Here is a 23,137-nt window from a genome sequence, read left to right as displayed (position 1 = left end):
GAGTCCTGGGAACAGAGAAAGGGAAGGAGATCTGGCTTTCTCCTGTCCTGTCTCCTGTTCACACAATATCCTGCACAAGCCTTCATGGGTCTTCCACTTTTTCACTTTCTGTGGAATTTTTTCCCTGCCACCTAGCTGGGGAAGTATGGTTGAAGACTTCATTTCCAGGGTGGTGAGGGCAGGGGAGCAGGAGTGCATTTTCTCAGAACCCAGGCCTTTTGTTCAGAGCTCCTGGTAGGTCTTCCCTTGTGTGATCATCTTGGCCTCACCAGATTAGGTGACCCAGTGTGTCCCACTGACTTCCCCACTTGGCCAAAGAACATATGGCATCATAGACAGATTCTCCAGGATTCCTGATAGTCCCCCAGGTTTTGAATAATAAAGGAATCTTTGGCTTGGCCATTCTAAGAAAGAGGAACCTCAAATAGGATGTGGTTTCACTATCCAAGGAATTGTCTGCCAGCAGCAGTGCCCTGGGATGACAAGGTAATGTATGAATCACACTGCTCCAAGCCACTTGCGCATCCCACCAGGGATGCCTGGCCCCAGCTGGCACTGCCACCAGAGAATATCACTCTTAAATTAAACATGTCTGTAGCTGGGTACCACTACACATGCTTGTCATCCCCACTACTCAGGAGGCTGAGGCAGGAGGATCGCAAGATTGCATTCAACCTGGGCTACATAGTGAAGCACTCTCTCAAAACAAATAAAAACTGAATGTCCTTTCAACTACTTTCAAAAGTCACTTAAATACAGGAGCTGTGATGTTACAATAGGTAGGGAAGTTGCATGGGATTGCTTTCCTTTTATTTTGTAGTGCTGGGGATGGAACCCAGGGTCTTGTGCATGCTAATTATCTCTAATACTGAGTGACCTCCTCCAAAAACATTGATATATTTTATTGCATTAATAATAAAAACTTTTATTTACCAAAAAGAGATCATATACCAAGAGAAAAGATGACTCAGAGTAGGAAGAAAATATTTCCACTTCATTTAATCCACAAGGAAATAGAATGTAGAATATATAGATTCTATAAAGTAATAAGAATAAGATAAATAACCCCATAGGACACATGCCAAGGTTACAAGTAGGATTTCTGCAAAAGCTAAACATTTTGTGAATTATCAGCGAAAAGCAATTTAAGCAAAGTAAGCCAATTTCATACCCATCAGATTGGCAAAAATGAGTAAGTTTGACAACAGCAAATGCTGAGGGTAATTTGGAGATCAAGCACGAGCTCAGGATAGGCAGCACTACATTGGGGAAAACATGGGGGTACTTGAGCAAGTGAATGATGGATTTATACCTATCATAGGTTTCACTACATGGAACTCTTGGTCACTTGAAATGTAGATAGTGCACAATTGAGGAATGAACTTCAAAACTTTCTGTTTGTTTGGGAGGCAGCTCAGTAGTAGAGCAATTGTTTCACATGCACAAGGCCCTGGGTGCCATCCTCAGAATTGCACCTCATCCCACGCCCAAAATAACCCACAGTTTATTTAATTTACATTAATTGAAATTTAGAAATTGATACCTGGTCTTTATCAGAAAAGCTTTATTTGTTTGGGACAACTTGGGTTGGTGAATATTTTTAACCTATAAATAGTGTGAAAATTGAGTAGACAAAATAATTCTTGTGGTATTTGTTTGGGTTGGGCTGGGGATAGAACCCAGGGCCTTGAACATGTTAGGTAAGTGCTCTGACACTGAGCTAAACCATCATCCAAGGCCAGTTATTTCTGATTAAAATCTGAAAGCGAAATGGCAGAAAACAAAAAGAAAAAGAAAAGCTGGCAATGAAATAAGCATAAACTATACGAAAGATTTCAAAGGATCAATACTAAAAATAGTTGGAATATCTCTAGTATTTTTTCCCTGTGTTGATTTCATGCCAACATGATGATAATTTGGATACATTGGATTAAATAAAATGCATTCTGAACCTTAATTTTACCTGTCTTTTCCCTTTTAATGTGTATATTTTTCCTTGACACAAAACATGAGGTTCACATACTGCTCTTGGACCAGCCTCCTCTCTGCTCCCAGGTGCAGGCTAGGAACCCAGTATTAGGAATATACATTGTAGCATCTTTTGTAACAACTAAGGAAAATAGAAACAAACCTTCCCAGTTTATCACCATGATCAGGGCAAATACAAGGTGCTTTCTTTATACAGTGAAACAACTTGCAGGAGTTAAAATGAATGTACTATTGCTACACGTATTCATCCATGTGGATGGATCTAAGGAACATAAATTGAGTAGCCAAAGCAGGTTGCAGAAGATTCACTAGTTTAGGAAGGTTTAAGGCATTCAAAAATATTAGGACTTTTTTGTGGATACAAATTAGTAGTAAAAACACTGATGGAGGCTATAGATAAACAGATTCCAGATGGTGGTGACCTGGAGGGGGAAGCTGGGAGTGAGGGAAGTAAGGGGCTGATCTGGTTCTGGAGTGTATGGAAGACAAAATTTCTCTGTAATGATTTGTTATGTATGTGGTGGGGGCAGGTTTGGGGCTCAGTTCAATCAATATATCTCACCAAATCTTACACACACACACACACACACAAACACACACACACACACACACACACACACACACACACACAAGCACACATTCTGGGGTGCACACCTGTTACTCCAATTGCTTGGGAAGCTGAGACAGGAGGATTTCAAGTTCAAAGAGAGCTTCAGAAACTTATCAAGGCCCTAAATACCTCATGGAGACCTTGTGTCTAAATAAAATACAAATATAGGCTGGGGATGGGGCTCGGTAGTTACATTCCCTTGGGTTCTATCCCTGTGGAGGAAAAAATCAATAAAAAGGATGGGGGATGTAGTTCAGTGTTAGAGTGTCCCTGGCTTAAATTCCCAGTGTAAAAAATAAAAAATACAAATTTTGTCCAGTCATAGCCTTTGGCCTTTCTTGAATCCTGAGTTGTACACCCAGCCACACTGCCATTTGTCCTTGCCAGGTGGTGGCCATGATAGTGTTTCCCTGATGCATAATTTCCAGAGGAAAATTATTTGGTCTATGACTCTGGGCCCGCTGTGAGGGAGGCAGATGTGTCCACCAGAGTGAGAGGCAGCCGAGTGCAGACAGTTATCTGGGGCAGTAGGAGCAGCAGCTACCTGGGCAGTGGGGGCCCTGTGGGAGGAGAACACCATGTGCCCACCTGGGAGCCCTCAGCCCTGAGCCTCAAATTGCCTGAGGCCCTCATGCACTACTCTCAAGGACTCTCTGCCTTTGCTTCCTTTACATGTCACGTGGCCACAGAGAAATAACAAAGCAGAATGCCCCTGGGGATTGACTGTCTCATGGAATTCTGGACTGAGGAGGAAAGGAATCAGAGTGTGGTGGTTGACTTCCTTCTACCCACAGGGATCTACCTGAGCTTCCCTGTGTCCTGCAATGCCAACCTCAGCACCATCAAGCAGGTACTGCCTGGTCTCCTGTCAGCCCTGGGAGCTCAGAAAGACAGAGACATTGTTCCTCACACTTGAAAACCTCAGATATAAATTTTGAAAAATATACAATATCAAGAACTTGTATAAAATGGGTGGTTAAACTCCACTTACTATCCAAATTCAGCTTACCCCATGGCAATGTGTTCCCATCCCTAGTTACCAGAGGGCCAGCTACTAGCCTCAGTTGCCCTTAAGCCTCCAGTGCTGGAATGGAACTTTGAAAGTTTGACTCACATTATGCTGTCTGTCACTTTAGTGACCACAGTCTGCTCCCAGCCACATAAGGACCTTGCAGGAATTTGTCTTTAAAACTGTTGCCAACATAGTGCCCATCGTCCTTGGAAAGGGTCCTCAGGTTCATTGAATAAATTTCAGGATGAATTACTGAGTCAAAGCAATGAACATCTGCTTTGGTAGAAGCTGTCCTGTGACTTTCAATGGGGTTGTGCCACTTAAAAACTCGGGTTTAATGGGTCATGCCTTGGACTGCCTGAGGGCAAGAATTTATTTCACAATTTTAAAAGCTATTATTGAGAACAAGAAAAAAATAATAGAAGCAATGGACCACACTTGAGGAATTTTTTTAATATCCTGGAAATTTTCTCTCTGCCTTAAATTTTTCTACTTCAAAAGTAGCTGTGTGTGTCCCCAAATGTTCTGGTGGCTGAGTCAGGAGGATTGTAAGTTCAAAGCCAGCCTCAACAACGTAGTGAGATTCGAAGCAATTAAGTGAGAACCTGTCACTAAATAAAATATGAAAAAGGGCTGAGGGTATGGCTCTGTAGTTCAGTGTCCCTGAGTTCAATAATAATATTGGCCCATAAAATTTTGGAAAATAAGAATGAGAAGGAAGAGACCTGCCTGTGATCCTGCCATAGAAGACAGCCACAGGCACTACCTTAGCCATTTCCTGTTTTCTAACCACATTCTAACTAAATTCTGATTATGAACTTTCATGACTTGTTTTTCTGAGTGACCACAGTAACATCTTGTTCATATTCTAGTTCCTGTAAACATCATCATATGGTTCACTTGATGTGCTTACAGAACTTCAAACAGTGTGCCTAAAGTTGAAACACTACAGTAGCAGACTTGTCCCTGGGGTCCCATCTCTCACTTCATTGTGGTTTTGGTTTCTTCATATTTTTATTGATATGAAGCTTTGTGGGCTATGTGTTATGTGTCACAGTGGTTCAGCTCTGCCATGGCTCAAGGTCACCATTGCCTTGGTGGGGTGAAAGCAGCCCTAGATAATGTGTCTAAGGCTGGCATGGCTGCTCAGTCCCCAATCTCCACACATCAAGTCCTTCACAGAGCACAGGGACAGGAAGCTTGCTGACTAGCTGGTTGGTCCCAAGGGCCAAAGGGTTCCTAGGAAGCAATGTTGGGGTCTCCCTTTGCCCTCTATGTGGCTCATGCAGAGTGGGATGCCCAGACTAGAGGCCTCTGCCTGCCTTCCAGCAGCTGTCATGGCCAGCAAGGCTGACCACAACCATTCCTCCCAGATGCTATGGCACGAAGCCCAGAATGAGCCTCTCTTCCACATGCTCAGTGACCCCAAGGCCTACGTGTTCACCTGTGTCAACCAGACCGCAGAGCAGCAGGAGCTAGAGGATGAGCAGCAGCGGCTGTGTGATGTCCGGCCCTTCCTGCCCATGCTGCGCCTGGTGACCCGCGAGGGTGACCGCATGGAGAAGCTCATCAACTCACAGATCAGCCTCCTCATCGGCAAAGGTAGGCACACCTGGGTGGCTGGTGCCACATGCACCTGCACTGAGCCTGCTCCTGCCCTACAGGCCTCCACGAGTTCGACTGCCTGCAAGACCCAGAAGTGAATGACTTCCGCACTAAGATGCGCCAGTTCAGCGAGGAGGCGGCTGCCCGCCGGCAGCAGCGGGGCTGGGAGGCCTGGCTGCAATACAGTTTTCCCCTTCAGCTGGAGCCCTCCACCAGGAGCTGGGGGGACAGCAACACCTCTCAAATCTCCAACCCAGACCTGCTGGTCAATGTCAAATTTGAGGGCAGCAGGGTGAGCCCATATCCCATGTCCTAGGGAGGCTGCCCCAGCTGTGGCACATGGGCTGCTGTGCCCATGGGAACCTTCCACTGATAAGACACTCCAGTGTCCCAGGCCCCCAAATTTCCCTTCACTCACTGGCATCACACGGCATTTTCCAGGTATGCAGGCATCCCACCAGGTAAGCTCACCAAGGCAGAATTGGTCCCTTAATTCACTGGACAAGTATTTCCTGGGTATCTGCTGTTACTTTCACCAGTGAATGACCCAGGCCCTGCCCTTGTAGAGCTCACACTTGGGGATACCCAATAAAGGCAGGCATGTGGCCTTGCCCCTTTTCCCCAGAAGCCTATGGGCCTGAGAGCAGCATGCCAACCCTCCCTCCTCCCCACAGGAGAGCTTCACCATCCAGGTGTCCACCAAGGATGTGCCCCTAGCGCTGATGGCCTGTGCCCTCCAGAAGAAGGCCAAGATGTACCAGAACCTCACAATGGAGCAGCCTGAGGACTATGTGCTGCAGGTGAATGGGCGGCATGAGTACCTCTATGGCAGCTACCTGCTCTGTCAGTTCAAGGTGAGGCCTGCAAAGAGCCCTCTGCACTCTGAGATCCCTATCATGCTAGAAGGGGCCAGCATAGGAGAGAGCCAGACTGTGGGTCTCTCTTGGTTCCAGGGAATGGATATACCACCCATTGACAGTTCAATCTTACACTCTCATCTCAGTACATATGCAGCTGCCTGCACAGTGGACAGACGCCCCACCTGACCATGGTGCACTCCTCTTCCATCCTTGCCATGAGGGATGAGCAGAGCAAACCGACCCCTCAGGTCCAGAAACCACACACCAAACCGCCCCCCATTCCCATGAAAAAGGTGAGATGATGTCCTCCCTTTTCTTACCGTCTTTCTCTTCCTACCTTCTTTTGGCCAATCCTAGAGCCTCTTGGGCAGCACCAGGGCTAGGTGTTGATCCAGGGGACTTTGGATGGTGCAGTCCTTTTGGAGAATCGGGGCCTTGAGCTGACACCCAGGGTAGGGTCCTGTCTGAGCTACTGCTATCCCAGATTGCCTACTTCTCTGCAGATCTCAGGGGGGCTGGAGCCCCTGAGCCCCTGTGTGGCAGATTGGTAAAGGATGGTGTTGGTGACAGGTTTCTGAACCTTGCCATAAATTTGGGACCCTCTCCCACTCTCCCCAGCCTTTCAGTAGCCAGGGGAATGAGCTGGGATTTAAGCCCCTCTCCTCTCCTCTCTAGCCTTCCTCTGTGTCCCTGTGGTCACTGGGGCAGCCTTTCTGCATTGAGCTCATCCAGGGCAGCAGAATCAATGCTGATGAGCAGATGAAGGTAGGGGCTCGGGTACCAGGTGAGTGGACAGGTGTTTTTTTTGTGTGTGTGTGTGTGTGTGTTTTTTTTCACAAACAGGGTGTGCTGTAGCCTGGAGGGGCAGCAGAGAAAGAAGAGTGGGAGGGTGTCACACAAAAGTCCCCTGGGCACATTACTCGTTATCTCTGCCTGGATTGGCTGTGAACCACATCCAAACAATAAGAGGGGAGGGGAGCAGGCCAGCACGCCAGGGAGGCCAATTAATGGAAACCTGGGCCAAGCAACTTGTGGGTATTTGACTTTGGTGGAGCTTGTAGAATCAGACACAGCCCATTGAAGTAGGAGGCCCAGTCAGAGATGTGTAAGGCACCATAGAAGCTGGCTGCAGTTGGGCTGAGGTGCTTCCAGGGGTTACAAACCCAGGGGTGCCCAGAGTCTGGGGGACACTGCACATGGTTCCCCCTGGAAGCTGAGCCCCGATGGGCTTGGGGAACAGTGCCCTGTTGTCTCTTCAAAAAGCACTTTCATGGCTCCTCTGCACTTAGAACCACCTGCAGAGGTGGATTTATTGTCCCACTTCTGGGAGGTGATGCCTGTCTGGGTCCACAGAGCGTAGCATGTCTTGTCTGGGTCTCTTTTTTTGGCATTACTTTACAATCTGGGAAGGGGGTTGTGTCTGCAGGAGTCACGGAGGATTGGGTGGGAGCTGCTCTGGGATGGGCTGGCAGGTTGGAACTGGAACAGGTACACTGGAGACTGGAGCCACATGGGGCTCAGGAGATGCTAGGCATAAAGGTAGCCAGAGCTGTTAGAAGCAGAAGGGACCCTGGAACTTCTGAACCCTGATGAGGAAACTGAAGTTCTGAGTTGACCCACAGAGTCAAGTGTACTGAGACTGGCTTGCCCCAGCGCATCCTGGGGTACCAATGCTGCAAGACACCTGTACCACTGAGCTGCCAGCCTACACTCTGCTGGACCACTCTCAATGCAAGAAGTAGATTTGGACCCCTGTGTAAATGGGGACCTTCAAGGAGAGGATTGGAACTTTAGATGGGATGGGGCCTTCACTCCCTCATCCATGCCCTGTACCCCTTCCCCAGCTGGTGGTGCAGGCTGGGCTCTTCCATGGCAATGAGATGCTGTGCAAGACGATGTCCAGCTTGGAGGTGAGCGTGTGCTCAGAGCCCATGTGGAAGCAGCATCTGGAGTTTGACATCCATATCTGTGACCTGCCGCGCATGGCCCGGCTCTGCTTTGCACTCTATGCGGTGATGGAGAAGGCCAAGAAGGTGCACTCTAGCAAGAAAAAACCCAAGAAGGAGGTGGGTTGGGCTGACTGGGAGAGGCCCAGGCCTCAGACACCCAGTGAAACCCCTTACTGGGGCCTCTTGCCATCCTGCTCCCACAGGCAGCCACCCTGAGAACAGGTTCCTGGCTGCCCCAGTCTCTCTGCCTGCCCTAGTCTGGCTCCTTAGTCTGGCTTCCTGTGCTGCCTGAGTAACAGCTCATGAGTTGCCTGACTTGAAATATCTAGCCCAGACTGTGGTCCTTAGGGATCCTGGAGGCAGCTCCCTTGGTGGAAGGACAGTGTTCTCAGGGGGACAGAAATGATGAGTGAGTGGCTGCCTGGGGAAAGTGTGGCTGGGCCCCAAGTCACTAGACCCAGGATGTGACTTGCCCCTTGTCCTGGGCCAGCTATGGGACTGGTGAGCTTACTCAAGTGTCTCTGGGTGCGGGGTGTGAAGATGCAGGCAGCCAGGAAGGGATCTTTCTGGCTTAATTACTGAAACTCTGATAGGAAAGAGATAGCGGGTCCTTCCCCTCCTCCTGGGTCTAACTTGGAGACCTTCCATGCAGTCTGGATCTTCTCTCCTGGTTGGCCTGGAGACTGGTTCCATTCTGCATATGAACAAGAAGAGGCTCATTCTGATCTGTAGTATCCTTCTCCAGGACTGCCCAATCGCCTGGGCCAACCTCATGCTGTTTGACTACAAGGACCAGCTCAAGACTGGGGAGCTCTGCCTCTATATGTGGCCCTCTGTCCCAGGTGGACCCAGGCCCAGCAGGGAGAGGCTCTTGGAGGGTAAGGCATCCAGAACTGGTTCCCCTACAACTACATCTCTCCCTGCCTTCAGATGAGAAAGGAGACCTGCTGAACCCCATGGGTACCGTGCATAGCAATCCCAACACAGAGAGTGCTGTCACCCTGGTCATCTACCTGCCCGAGGTGGCCCCTCATCCTGTGTACTACCCTGCCCTGGAGAAGGTCAGTGAGGTCCTTCTTGGAAGCTGAGCGCTAACCAGGAGCTTTCCTGGAGCTCCTCAGACGGGGTCCCTGGCCACCCCAGGCTTTGCCCATTGCTGGGGGCTGGGTCATCATGCTGATTTGAGGCCTTCCAGTAGCTATGTGGCCCACCAGGGGATGTTGGTGATGTCTGATGACATTTTGCTGTCACAGCCGATGGGAGAGCACTACTGGCCTGAGGCAGGCTGAGCCTGGAGATGCTACTGAATGCCCTGCAGTATGCAGGAGGGCTCCCACCAGCAAGAGTGGTTGGCAGTAGTGCTGAGGTGCAGACGCCCTGCCAGTGCTGGCCCAGGCCTGGGGAGCTCACAGCAGGTATACTTGTTGCAGATTCTAGAGCTGGGACGTCACAGGGAGCATGGGCCTACCACAAAGGAGGAGGTGAGCTGGGGTGCTGGTGGGGCATGGAGCCAGGTGCTAGGCTGGAGGCCTCAGTCTGCCTGCGCCCCTTAGAAGCTGCAGCTGCAGGGAATCCTGGAGCAGCGGGGGTCGGGAGAGCTGTATGAACATGAGAAGGACCTGGTGTGGAAGATGCGGCATGAAGTGAAGGAGCACTTCCCAGAGGCTCTGGCCCACCTGCTGCTCGTGACCAAGTGGAACAAGCACAAGGATGTGGCCCAGGTGGGTGGAGAGGGGCACCAGGGGCACAGCTGGAGTAGAGAGATAGCAGTGGGCCGCCCACCACCTGACTGCAAAGCGTCCTCCAGATGCTCTACCTGCTGTGCTCCTGGCCCGAGCTTCCTGTCCTGAATGCCCTGGAGCTGCTGGACTTCAGCTTCCCCGACTGCCACGTGGGCTCCTTTGCCATCAGGTCCCTGCAGAAACTGACGTGAGTCCCAGCTGGGCACTGAGGCCCACAGGCTGCCAGCTCCTCACTAAGACAGCTTGCCCTGGCAACCTGGAAGTGGGTGCTGGGTGGAGATGAGCTTAGGCTGGCCTCATCCTCTTTCCAGTCACCTGCCAGCTAGAGACCTCTGTCCTGAGTTTCAGAACCCCAGACTCAAATAGCCTTCCTCCCCTACAGGGACGACGAGCTTCTCCAGTGCTTGCTGCAGCTGGTGCAGGTCCTCAAGTACAAGTCCTACCTGGACTGTGAACTGACCCAATTCTTGTTGGACCGGGCTCTGGCCAACCGAAAGATTGGCCACTTCCTATTCTGGCATCTTCGGTAGCTGGATGCACCCCTGCTGATTCCTTGGGAACCTAGAAAAGCCATGGGGGATGAGGGTCTCCTGGCCTGCTGACCTCATGTTTACTGGGCTGGGGAGGGGCTATGTGCCACTCCTGGCCATTCTCAGCCCCATCTTCTCCCTCCAGGTCTGAGATGCATGTGCCATCCGTGGCCTTGCGTTTTGGCCTCATCATGGAGGCCTACTTCAGGGGCAGCACCCACCACATGAAGGTACTGATGAAGCAGGTGAGGCTCAGAGTGCCTGTGCCAGAGGCGGGTTCCCCTTCCAGGCCCCTTCACAGTCATACTCCTGGTTCTGGCTCAGGCTCATGTGCACTGCTGCTACTCCATTCTGCCCACCAGGCAGAAGCACTGAGCAAGCTGAAGGCCCTGAGCGACTTTGTGAAGGTGAGCTCCCAGAAGACCACCAAGCCCCAAACTAAGGAGCTGATGCACTTGTACATGCGCCAGGATACTTATCTAGAAGCCCTTTCACACTTGCAGTCCCCATTGGACCCCAGCACGATGCTGGCAGAAGTCTGGTGAGCCCCAGGTCTAGCCCCACCTGGAGCCAGGCCCTAAGCCCCCTTCCCCGCCCTAAGCCCCCAACTGCCCAGGCCAACACTGCCCTCTGCCTGCAGTGTGGAAAGGTGCACCTTCATGGACTCCAAGATGAAACCCCTGTGGATCATGTACAGCAGTGAGGAGGCAGGCAGTGGTGACAGCGTTGGCATTATCTTTAAGAACGGGGATGGTGAGCAAGGCTGGGCAGGGGGCATGCTGAGGCCTTGGCCTTCTCACCTAGGCCCATACTGTTCTGTGGTAGGGCCCCAGGGGGTTCCCTGAGAAGACAGAGCTCAGATACTCTGAGCCTTGCATGGGTTTATAACCCACTAGAAACTCCTGCCCTTCCAGACCTCCGCCAGGACATGCTGACTCTGCAGATGATCCAGCTCATGGACGCCCTGTGGAAGCAGGAGGGCCTGGACCTAAGGTGGGGCCTGTATCCATCACCTGTTTGTTTGGGTCTGTAACAGGCCTCAGAGCCTGCTCCTGGAGGAGTTCCTGGTCTAAACTGACACCTCCATGTTGGCTGTGAGAGCGGCTATTCTCACAAGAGGGGTAGGGCAGCTGGAGGGGTTTGGGTAAGGCCATTCCTGGTGCTCAGCTCCTATTTCCTGGCTTCCTACCCCTTGGGGAGCAGTGCCACCTTCTTCCAAGCCCACTGACTCATTCTCTTCAGAGCAAACATGAGCCCAGCCAAGGTGTGCTCTGCAACTTGGGTGCCAGTTCTGTGTCTCTGAGGCACCTTCCTCAGAGCCCCACACCCCGTCTGGCATCCTTAGGAATTTAAGCAGTGTTCCCCATAGTTTTGTTGGGTGCCTCAATTTCCTGGGGGTTCCAGTAGCCCCAGAGAATGTCCTTAACCATAGTGTCTGCCTGTGCCTCTTCTCATGTGCTAGGATGACCCCCTATGGCTGCCTTCCCACTGGTGACTGCACGGGCCTCATTGAGGCAGTGCAGCACTCGGACACCATTGCCAACATCCAGCTGAAACAGAGCAACCTGGCTGCCATGGCTGCCTTCAACAAGGATGCCCTGCTCAACTGGCTCAAGTCCAAGAACCCTGGGTAGGCTTTCTTATTCCTGGGAGAGGCTTGATAGAGTGAAAGGTGAGGAAAGGCCTGTGACAGTTTCCATGGCTGCTTGGCTCAGCTGAGCACTGGCCCACATCTGATTTGGGGCAGGACAGAGAAGGTCACTGTTCCCAGGTGTCCATTTTTCATGGCTGTGTTATGCTACTCAACTCGTTAGGCATTAAAGCCACCACTGTGTTTAGTCACAAATATGTAGCTTGAGTGGGTTTTGCTGTGGTTTGAAATAGCTGGTGCCAAGGCTAGCATCTCTGATATTGCCTGAGCCCAGAGCATCTACCAAGGGCCCAGTCACACACCTAGGCACTTGGCTGTCAGTTGTGCCTCTTTATGCAGCCTCTCTTCATCTAACACATAGTCCTTGTCTTCTCTGAATGGTATTGTGTGGAAGAAGGGGGCAATTTCAAGCTGGGCATGGTGACCTATGCTTCAGAATAATGCCCTCCTTGTTGATTAACACAAGGCCAGATTCAAGAGGAGGGAAAATATAAGGAGCCCTGGTTTTCAATCTTCCCCACTCAGAGAAGCCCTGGATCGAGCAATTGAGGAGTTCACCCTCTCTTGTGCTGGCTACTGTGTGGCCACATATGTGCTGGGCATCGGTGACCGGCACAGTGACAACATCATGATCCGTGAGAATGGGCAGGTAAGGGGCACTGTGTTCAGCTGCCCGGTGAGCTTTTCCTACATGCCTGGCCCAGGGGCCTCTCTGCCCTGCCCACAGCTCCCAGAAGAGTGCCCCAAGTCCTGCTGACTTCCTTTAAACAGAACCTCTCTTTGTGATGCCTGTTCAGTAGCTGCCCTTCATTCCACTCAGCTATTTCATATTGACTTTGGCCACTTTCTGGGGAATTTCAAGACCAAGTTTGGAATCAACCGTGAGCGAGTCCCATTCATCCTCACCCATGACTTTGTCCATGTGATTCAGCAGGGAAAGACTAGTAATAATGAGAAGTTTGAAAGGTGAGGGTGCCCAGGGCCCCAGTGAGGGGACAGTATCCAGCCAGGGGCAGGGATGGGGACATAGCCCTCAGGCTAACTCCTGCCTCCATCCTGTTGTAGGAGGCAGGCCCAGGCAGGGGCATTGGTTAGAGGATCTGGGTACACCCATAATACGACCAGGGGCAGACACTCAGGGGCAAGTGCTGGCTGGATGCAGAACCCCTGCTTGTTTGGGGCTGGGGGTGGCAGGGAGGACCCAGGGCTTTACGTATTTCCTCTACCTCTGCAGATTTCGAGGCTACTGTGAACAGGCCTACAGCATTCTGCGGCACCATGGGCTCCTCTTCCTCCAACTCTTTGCTCTGATGCAGGCAGCAGGCCTGCCTGAGCTCAGCTCCTCCAAAGACATCCAGTATTTGAAGGTATGCCAGCACAGGGCCACACCAGACTAGAGGCCAGGGTCCACCACAAACTTCCCAAAGCCTGCCTGAACCTCTACAGCTGCGGAGGAGCCTGCCTTCCATATGTATAGTATAAAAAATGAGCTTGGCAGAGCTCATCCTGGTCAGAGTGCATCTTGCCCGAACAGCTCGGGGACCTAGGAGATTCACCTCACAGATGGGGGCCCTCATCCCTTCCCAGGCCCAGCATTGCAGTATGGTGAGAAGTGGCCAGAATGTTGCACTCCCTGGGCCTACTCCCGCCCAATTGAAGGTGAACTGTGCTCTTGTTTGGCCATCCCATGTGTCCTCAGTGTCTTTCATGAATGAGATAAAGTCTCTTGTAGGTTTGCAAGACACTTTCCATTCCTCTCTTTTCAGTTGGTGAGAGGCTGAGTAGGAGGGGTGTATTCCCTAAAGCTTCTCCTGCCCTTCTCTCAGCTAAGATGAGGCCGCCTGACCCTCTGCTTGCAGTTCTTTTTTTTTTTTTAAGAGAGAGTGAGAAAAGAGAGAGAGAGAGAGAGAGAGAGAGAGAGAGAATTTTTTTTTTAATATTTATTTTTTAGTTCTCGGCGGACACAACATCTTTGTTGGTATGTGGTGCTGAGGATCGAACCTGGGCCGCATGCATGCCAGGAGAGCGCACTACTGCTTGAGCCACATCCCCAGCCCCTGCTTGCAGTTCTTTTAGGAAGGAATTTCAACAACCCGAGGGGGCAGGAGTACAGAGAAGCAGAAGGGATTGCAGATGAAGCAGGGTCAGGACCCCTGAATGTTGATGCAGTTGTGATGATTCTCTCCCAGGACACCCTGGCGCTGGGGAAGACAGAGGAGGAGGGGCTGAAGCACTTCAGGGTGAAGTTCAATGAAGCCCTGAGGGAGAGCTGGAAGACCAAAGTGAACTGGCTGGCACACAACCTGACCAAAGACAACCGGCAATAGTGGCCACCTCTGAGCCGCCACAGGCTGGCAAACCTGTTCTGAGGACAGCTACCCTGGGTTGTCCTAGATGGGGCCTCACACCTGAACTGCACCTCATGGGAAAGAACAACACAATTGCCTTTTATTTACACTAGTTATTTAGAGACACAGGAAATGTTTCAAGATGATGGGGGAATGTGATGGACATTATTATCCAAAGTAGATGTACAAAGACACAAATTGGTGTAAATATACTTTGTATACAACAAGAGATATGAAAAATTGTGTTTTATTTGTGTAATTAGAATTGTAATATATTCTGCTGTCATATTAAAAAAAAAAACTATTATAAAGACCAAACTGCCAGGGCTGGGGTTGTAAGCTCAGTAGTAGAGTGCTTACCTTGCACGTGTGAGGCGCGGTTTCAATCTTCAGCACTACATAAAACTAAATTAAAAATAAAGGTATTTGTCCATCTACAAGTGAAAAATAACAAAAAGAACAAAACACCATAAATGCAAATGCACCCAAGTGCAGAGGAGGGGTGCTACACTATGTCCAAGCACTGTGAGTTGGGCACCTTGAGGTTGTACCTTGCTCTTGTCTTAGGATGGGCATTCCAGGTCTTCCAGCTGGTGGATCTTGCCCAGCAAAGACTGACCTCCTCTTGGGGAAGCCTTGTTCCCAGGCTCCCCACCTAGCAGTTACTTTGCCTCCTGTCCATTTAGGACACCTCAATCCCCAGATCACCTTCTGCCACCTGGGTGGCCCACCCTGCGTGTTCTCCATTGACCAAGTCCTGGGAAGCTCCCAAAGAAGCCAGGGCACCCCATAGCCACAGGGATGCTTGCTCTTCACTGCTAAGATGATTGTCAAGTAGAGGATGCCCTCACCTCTTTCACCTTCAGGTAAGAAAATAATACCACTCTATTTACTGAACCACTACAGCTGCAGAGGAGCCTGCCTCCCCTATGTGTAGTATAAAAATTGAGCTTGGCAGAGCTCCTCAAGGTCAGGGTGAAAGGTCAGAGAGTGTCTGTGTGGTGATGTGTGAATAGGCTCCCTGCTCTGGAAGGTTTGAGGGAGGGATGGGGCTTGATGTCCCCCAGGGCTCACCTTTGAGGAACCATCTGGGAATAATCTTGGGCCACGTGAGGTGGGGTCTTTCTCTCTGAGGGCACTTACTCTGAGATAGTCCAAGTTTAGCCTCAGTAATCCCAAAGGGCTACGCAAGAGAAACTGTCCCTACTGCAGGATCCTGTGCCTCTTTCAGCTTTCTGAAGCCCGCTGTAGTGAAGCATCCAGGACTTGGGCTTTTAGAATCCCACAGTGGGATGGGGCCAGATCCCAGTCATAGAGCATGTGCTGAGTATGCATGAGGACCTGGGTTTGATCTCTAGCAGTGTAAACAAAAAAAAATATGAAGAAGCTCCTGATAATCTTGATGCACATTTAGCTCACTCAGGACCTTCTGGGCTCACTGCTGATCTCTCAGGTGTCTCCCAAGACTCAGCAGAGCCAGCAGACTCTGGCCCTTAGCAGCAGAGGTGCACAGCTTAAAAGGAATTCCAGATGCCAGCTCTCTGCATTTTCAATAGCTGTTGGGCCACCAGAGCACCTGTCTCATCTGCAGTAGCCAGAGATGACACTTTTGTTCCCAAATAAATGCTAAATTTAATCAGGCCACCTGCCTCCTTTACAGTATGAAAAACCACACACATGTCTATGTATTATGCTTCAAGGCATGGGCTACAGACCTTTCACAACCTCAGCGATTTCTGGGTGTATGGTCTGTTGCCCAGTGAGAACAGCTTCTATTTTCAATTATTTCATGTTGCAAGTTAAATATCACTGATGTGGGTTGAGTCTCCAGTTTTTTGTCACAAGACAGAAAGGCAAGTGGAAAGAAATTAAAGCCTTTCTATGGTCTTATGTTCTTGGCTCAAAAGGGAAACAAAGTTTAAACAAGGCAGTAAACAGGCATCACTCCAGCTGGAGTTAGAAACAGAACATTACTGTAGTGTACACACTTTCCCACCTAGCATCAATGCCTGCATTTGGGAAGGAACACCAAGGCACTACAGAACATATGAGGACATTCCCCTCTGTTAGCTTTTACCACTGTCTAGACAGCATCTACACAGACTGCATGTGGGTGGGCAGCCACACAACAGCACAGCCATCCTTAAGACTGGCAGTAAGGACACAGGGGCAGTGTGCTGGATGACCCCCAGGTTTACATGAAGAGCAAAGTTCTTTGTGGCTCTATCCCCAACTTCTTTCTCTCCTTGACCTTCCCATGGATCAGAGCAGCAGAACTCCTGGCTACTGGAGTGAGGATCTGACCCCAATGCAATGGCATTCTGTAGAAGCAACCCACAGGGGCTGGGGTGGGGTAGATGCAGACTGTTTTGGAACATTGTAGCACTCTGACTTCCTCCATTATGAGTGCAGATCCCTCAAGAAACCACTGCTATCCCCAAAACCAAGTGGTCAAGTGATCTGCATCACAGCTTTCAGTTTCAATGAAGTGTAGAGAACTTCACCAGCAGAAAAATGTACACTTATGAAGCCTCAGTACAGGAACACAAAGCCTGGGTGACAGAAGGAAGCTTCTGTTCCTGAGAGGAGTGCATGGGAAGCCAGGAACCCCACAACTCCCATCCCCAACATAATGCTAGAAGTCTGCAGAACCCCAAAGATGAAGACACATTTCCAGACTTCAAACACAAACCACTACTCTGGTCCCAAACAACACATCAAATCCTACATAGCCTTATGCCTAGACCAGAGTGAGTAGGCCTCCCCTCCTAGTTTCCCGAGGGAGAGGGAACAGAAGCAGGGTCACTACACTTTGCATCCTAGTCCTGAGTACGCTAGCACAAAGGACACACAGAATTACAATGTATTTACAAAGCATTAAAAAGTCAGTTGATCATCTACATATTAACCCCATTCTACCACTTGTAAAAGCACTAGTTTGGAAAAAATAAATAAAGACTTTCAAAAATAAAAAGAAAAAAATGATTACCAATTTTTACTCTCTGTCAGTTCAGCTTGTCTAGTCACTGCAACTTTTCTGGAGGTGCAAGAGGTGGGCAACTCATTGGATGGCAGGATCCTGGACTGCTGCAGCCCCTGAGCTGGCAGGACATGGCAGGGAGGAAGAGTCAGCTCCTGGCTTTTGGGAAAAAGTGATTCAGCAGGGCTGGGCATATGGTGTGAGCCTACAGTCCCACACACTTGGCATGGGAGGATAATTAGCAATGGGGGTTTTCAGACCTGCTGGCTGAAGAGATTTTTTACATGGAGGACAGCTGGCTGGGAGACGGGTAGCATTCTGAGGTGGGGATGCAAGAGTCCAGGTTGCATTCAGTAGCTGAGTGTGGAGCTTTCCCACTTCAGCTGCTGATGCTGGTTGCAGTTCTGGCTCTCCACAGGGCCACACTCCTTCTCCTCACAGCTCTCCCACTGGTCGATAATGATGTCTTCCTCCTCCTCCTCTCCAGCCTCACACTGCTCTTCCTCTTTCTCCTCCTCCTCCTCACCACTGTGCTAGTACTGGTAGGTCTGCGAGTTCAGGTCATGGCCAAGTCACCAAGTGTCCACCTTCCAGGAGCAGCAGCAGAAGGGTGATGTCCCCCAGTGAGGGAGACTCTCCAGGGACAGGGGCCTAGGCCTCCCTGGAAGTGGCCTGTCCATGGAGTCCAGGCATGCAGAGAGCTCCTGGATGGGGATGCTCAGTTCCCTCCTTGGAGCACTGTCTCTGCATAGAGTGGGAGGAGCACCAGCCTGAAGCCAGCTCATCTCTGCACTTACACTTACTAGGTTGTATGAACTTCAGTAAGGCATCACTGAGCCTCAGATTACGCCCCTGGATTTGAGGATCCTAGCTCACCAAGTTGTGTGGTTATAAGTTGGAGGCACATGGACATGGAAGAGCCTGGCCTACAGTACTCTGCAGCCTGGGGACTTGTCTGCTCCTACCTCCTTTTGGAGTTCATGGTGATGGTCAAGGCAGAGTCATTGCCATCTACCTCATTCTCCTTCCCTGTGTCCTGGTCCCATGAGGTTCACTGATGTGCAACCCAGATTTGAAACACCCTCAGGATGATCATAAAGACCATGAAGTAGATGCAAACAACAATCACCATGGTAGCAGGATTCAGGATGACTGTCAAGGGAGAATAAAGGACAAACAGGGCTGCAGGGAGGTCACCCAGATTGAGGCTTCCCACCTGTCATTGGCTATCCTAGGTTGGCACACTCCACCTGACCCTCAGAGACTAGAAAGCACCAGGAAGAGCTTTGTGTGGTCACAAATTTCTTGGTCCCTGTATCTGTGGGCAGACAATCATTTCCTTGTGTGTGATGGGGAGTGGGAACAGTGCTGCCATGCTCCCAGCCAGGTGGGACAGGGATATCTGCCTAAGCTCTGTGTGATGCTTAGTGTTTGCACCTAAGTGCCTCCTAAGTTCTTCCTGTAAATGATTGAGGACTGAGTAGGTTGTGGCATGACAGGTAAACAAAATGCATTTCTTAAGGAGAACAAACTGTGGTTTGGCAGCCACGTGGCTGGCATGTTCCACAGGATTGGCAGCATGGATCATGTTCACCTGCAGTGTACAGGAAGAAAGGGTCACTAGGGATGAGCATCCTGACTGTTTCCAAGAGGAGAAATGGGGCAGCAGCAGCTGTGAACAATGCTAGTCTGAGTAGCCCCTGGACCCTGCTGTAAGAAAATGGTGCATGTGTCAGTGATCAGAAAAAAAACAAACAAACAAAAACAAATCAAAACAAAAAAACATTTGTAAGAAGTAAGAAACCACTGTAAATCTGATGTTGTTCCATGTCCAAGAAACAGCACTTTTTAATTTTTTTATTTTTTTTTATTTTTGAGAGAGAGAGAGAGAGAGAGAGAGAGAGAGAGAGAGAGAGAGAGAGAGAGAGAGAGAGAGAGAGAGATTTTTTAATATTTATTTTTTAGTTTTCGGTGGACACAACATCTTTGTTTGTATGTGGTTGCTGAGGATCGAACCCAGGCCGCACGCATGCCAGGCGAGCGTGCTACTACTTGAGCCACATCCCCAGCCCAGCACTTTTCTAATAACAACAAACAAACAAAAACAAAACAAAACAAAACAAAAACCACTTGTAAGCACTTAGAAACCACTGTAAATCTGATGTTGTTCCATGTCCAAGAAACAGCACTTTTCTAATAATTCCTTTGTAGTTAACTTTATCAAATAATCCATCCATGAGAGCAGAGTGGCAAAGCAACTTCTGGTCCTAGTCACTTGGGAAGTGGATGGTTTAGACATTTCTCCTGCCTTACCCCCAAACCTAGAAACTGGAAAGATGACACAATTTAAAATCTTTTATTTTCTTTCATGGTAAAGATGGTCAGTTGCTAATAACAACCCTGGATCCAATTCCCCAGATCACAGAGCCCTTGAGCAAGGACAAAGCCACAGAAGACGCTGATGAAGGCTTCAGAACAGGGTGGTCTTCTCCCTGCTGTGGTCTGACAGTGACCACTGCCAGCTAGGGCAGTGTTAGCCCTGTGTGCGGTGGGTCCCTGAATCAGTCCAAGGACCCTACTTCACTGCCAACAGATCCAGTGACCTGACACCACTACAAGGATCCTTTAGTTAACCAGCTCCTGTTCTTTATAGAAGAGTGTCCTTGTGTCTCATGTGTGAAAACTTCAGCAACAACCTTGTCCCTTCCTGTGGTATTCCCTGATACTTGCTCTCTATCACCTCCCTCCAGGGTTCCTCAGGCTCTCACTCAGAATGCAGCAGATGGTGGAATGGAGCAGCAGCCCAACCTGTCAGTACAGACTGCACAGGTCTATCCACATCAGGCCAGGGTGAAGAAGGCCACCACTCCTGGGGGAAGCCCCATTTGCCATGATGAGTGTGCTAAAGTATGTCTACAAACATCAGGGCCAAGAGACAGGGCCCTCTGTCACCACCACAGCTGGCTCTTCTGGGTAGGAGCCCTATGCACACTTCTCCTTAAGTTCATTGCTGAGGTAGCAGCCATTTAGCTCAGAGAAGATGAGAATGAACTACCAAATAGTCAGTTGAACCACCAGTTGGTCAATGAACTACCAGGTATGCCAGTTCCAGTAGCACAAGAGTTACAAAACCTTTTGGTAGCTGTCCATGGTGCCACACCTGCAGGTTTAAGAAGATACTAGGCGGCTCAAGTTAGGAAGCTGGGTGGGGCCAGAGCCAAGGCCCCAGTGGCTAAAGGTAGGCACCTGGGTTGCTGAGCCAGCAGGCCAAATGCATGTGGTTTTCCAATTGAGGAAACAAACGGTATGCTTAGCGTTTTAGGGGCATATGCTAGTCCTTTGTAAGTTAGTGCCACATGTCCACTACTTGTTCAGAAGGGGGACACTGTGCAACAATGCTGGCTCTCCACAAGATTGCAGATGTTGGGAGCCACGTGGCCTCCAGCTGGCTCTGGCCTCTCACCTGTGAAAACAATGCACAGGTCAGAGGGGTTCACTTCAATGCCCTTCTGCTGCAGGTGAGCTTTGTCCACCTCCAGGTTCTGCTGGTTCCTCTCACTCCTCCATATGCAACCGCCTCAGATAGCAGGGACTCTTGAACTTCAGAAATGGCCCAACCAGATGTCACTGAGCCTGTGGGACCCACCAAAGCTGGACATAGCTAATGGACACCCAACTCAGGATCAAGCTCACAAACCCCTATTCAGGAAAGCAAGAGAGTTAAGGGAGAGTAAAATTCAAGAATTGAGGGCTACTTAGGGTGTGGCTCAGTGGTAGAACATGTCCTTAGCACACACACACAGCCGTGGGTTTGATCCCACTGTGAAATAAACAAAGCAAACAAACAAATGAGAGCACTGCACAAATCCTGGGCAACAACAGCAGGAACACTGTCCTCCTATGGAATGAGCGGAAAGACATATCTCAGAGCCACAGATCAGTCAGGGAAAGGTGGAAAGACCCTGAATTGGTTTCCAAAGAGCATGATGACACCAGGCAAGTAAGAAGCCCTCTCAGGAACAGGATCTCCAAAAACCTCAGAGCAAAAGAAGGTGAGTACATCAGCTGCAGTAAGGAGTGTCCAGGAAGGTAAGGAGGCCTCCCCAAGCAGAGTGGCTGTTACCCTGGGGTCTTCAGATTCATCCCCCAGGAGCTACACTTCTCATGTGATTGTGCTGATGATTCCAAGCTCAGGGAACAGGAAAACCCCTAAGAGCTCTGAAATTTAGAAACAGTTCAGACAAAGCAGCGGACTCCACTCTGGTTGATCCTGGGCTTTTTCAGCTACAAAATCATGATGTAGCTTTGGACTGGGGAGGACTGCAATGCAGGGCACCTTATTAAAACACCTGCCACCAAGAATGAGGCTATCAGGGCTCTGAAAAACACCTGGGAACCCACAGGTGCAAATGATGGTGGAGGGGGACCACGCAGGTTCTCACTACCTTGGGACAGAAGACTGTGGCCCCTCCACGAAACACAGCCATCAGCACAGCTCCCACCCCCACCATGTGGACTGTGGTGCTGGACAACTTGGAAGAATATCATAATTATCATGCGAAGTTACAGAAGTTACACACAATGTCTTCATGCTGTAGGCTTTCATTTAGGTAAAGCACTAGAAAATACAAAATAATGTATGGCAACTGAGAAGAGACCAGTGGTTGCTTTGGGGTGGGTGGCTGGGGAGTGGGGACTTAGCCAGGCATTAGGAAAGGGCTAGAGAAATGTTTGGGATAATAAGAGTGGGATTCACTATGATTGTGGCAAAATAAATCATGGGTATATACATATATCAAATTTACCAAACTGCACACTCCTAAATATGTGAAGTCTATTATACATCAATGATATTTCAACAAACACATCTTTAGAAAATACAGGGGGAAGAAAAGTTTCCTGCCCTCTGGAACCTGTGTCTGTCCAGCAGAGTGAATTCCACACATCCTTGGACTCCCCAGCCCACATAGGGCCAAAAGCCTCACCTGTAGAGGTCCCCTCAGGGGCCACTGCCAACAATGGGGAGAAGCTCCAGATCTGCCCCAGAGTCTGCCTCAGGAGTTCAGAAGAAGGCTGAGGAGGGGCCGCCCTCTCAGCTCTGGGCTGTTCCCACCTGCCCAGCCTGAGTGCCCTGACTCCTGCTACCAAGCATGAAGGGTGCCACTTCCCAGCAAGGAGCCTCAGCCTGAAGATCTGCCTGCAGGAGGAATAAGGGAAAGCCAGGTGGGCCTCGCAGGCTCCAACCAGCAGCAACCCAGCACCTTCCGTCCCTCCTGTGGGAGCTGAAGAACATGGGCCAGGAAGGCTCCCAGCGCCCTGTAGCCTCTTTTGTACTGTGGCTACTATGGCTCCCCTGACACTTGCTGCTGCCACCTCCAGCCTGACATCCTCAGGCCCAGGGACAGCACAATGCCTGAGAGGACAGCCCATCTTGGTTGACTGCCTTCCAGGCCCTAATTCCTCTGCAACACCCTGGGACCTGGGTGTCTAGGTGAAGGGGGAAGCTTCCCCCGCACCCAGGGGAGAGGGCACTCTCCCCTCTGGGGGAGGCCCTTGCGACCTGGGTGTCGGGGTGGCGGCGAGAAATCCACCACCCCTCGCACCCAGGGGAGAGGGTACTCCCCCCTCCAGAGGGAGGCCCCTCGGACCTGGGTGTTGGGGTGGGTGGGAGCTCCACCACCCCCGCACCCAAGGGAGAGGGCACTCCCACTTTCCGGGGAGAGGCCCCTGGAATCTGGGTGTCGGGGTGAGGAGCGGGAAGCTACCCCCTGCACCCAGGGAAGAAGGCACTACCACCTCCAGGGGGGAGGCCCCTCAGATCTGGGTGTGGGGATGGGTGGGGAGCTCCACCCCCCACCTCA

At 50.4% G+C, this 23,137-nt stretch overlaps 2 protein-coding genes across 2 annotated transcripts; both read left to right on the top strand.

The window, feature by feature from the left end:
• The first annotated feature begins 11,216 nt into the window (after positions 1-11,216).
• LOC144375665 (phosphatidylinositol 4,5-bisphosphate 3-kinase catalytic subunit delta isoform-like) lies at positions 11,217-11,931 on the top strand. Its single transcript, XM_078041113.1, has 2 exons — positions 11,217-11,290; positions 11,760-11,931. Exons 1-2 carry the CDS (start codon positions 11,226-11,228, stop codon positions 11,929-11,931), a joined length of 237 nt encoding a protein of 78 aa, XP_077897239.1. The 5' UTR covers positions 11,217-11,225.
• Positions 11,932-12,589: 658 nt separating this feature from the next.
• Positions 12,590-14,569, top strand: LOC144375664 (phosphatidylinositol 4,5-bisphosphate 3-kinase catalytic subunit delta isoform-like). The gene is made up of 4 exons (XM_078041112.1): positions 12,590-12,597; positions 12,720-12,914; positions 13,183-13,315; positions 14,138-14,569. Exons 1-4 carry the CDS (start codon positions 12,590-12,592, stop codon positions 14,273-14,275), a joined length of 474 nt encoding a protein of 157 aa, XP_077897238.1. The 3' UTR covers positions 14,276-14,569.
• Positions 14,570-23,137: the final 8,568 nt, after the last annotated feature.

The sequence above is a fragment of the Ictidomys tridecemlineatus genome, chromosome 3 (assembly GCF_052094955.1).
Source record: "Ictidomys tridecemlineatus isolate mIctTri1 chromosome 3, mIctTri1.hap1, whole genome shotgun sequence".
NCBI lineage: Eukaryota > Metazoa > Chordata > Mammalia > Rodentia > Sciuridae > Ictidomys > Ictidomys tridecemlineatus.
This window is presented reverse-complemented; position numbering and strand designations above follow the sequence as displayed.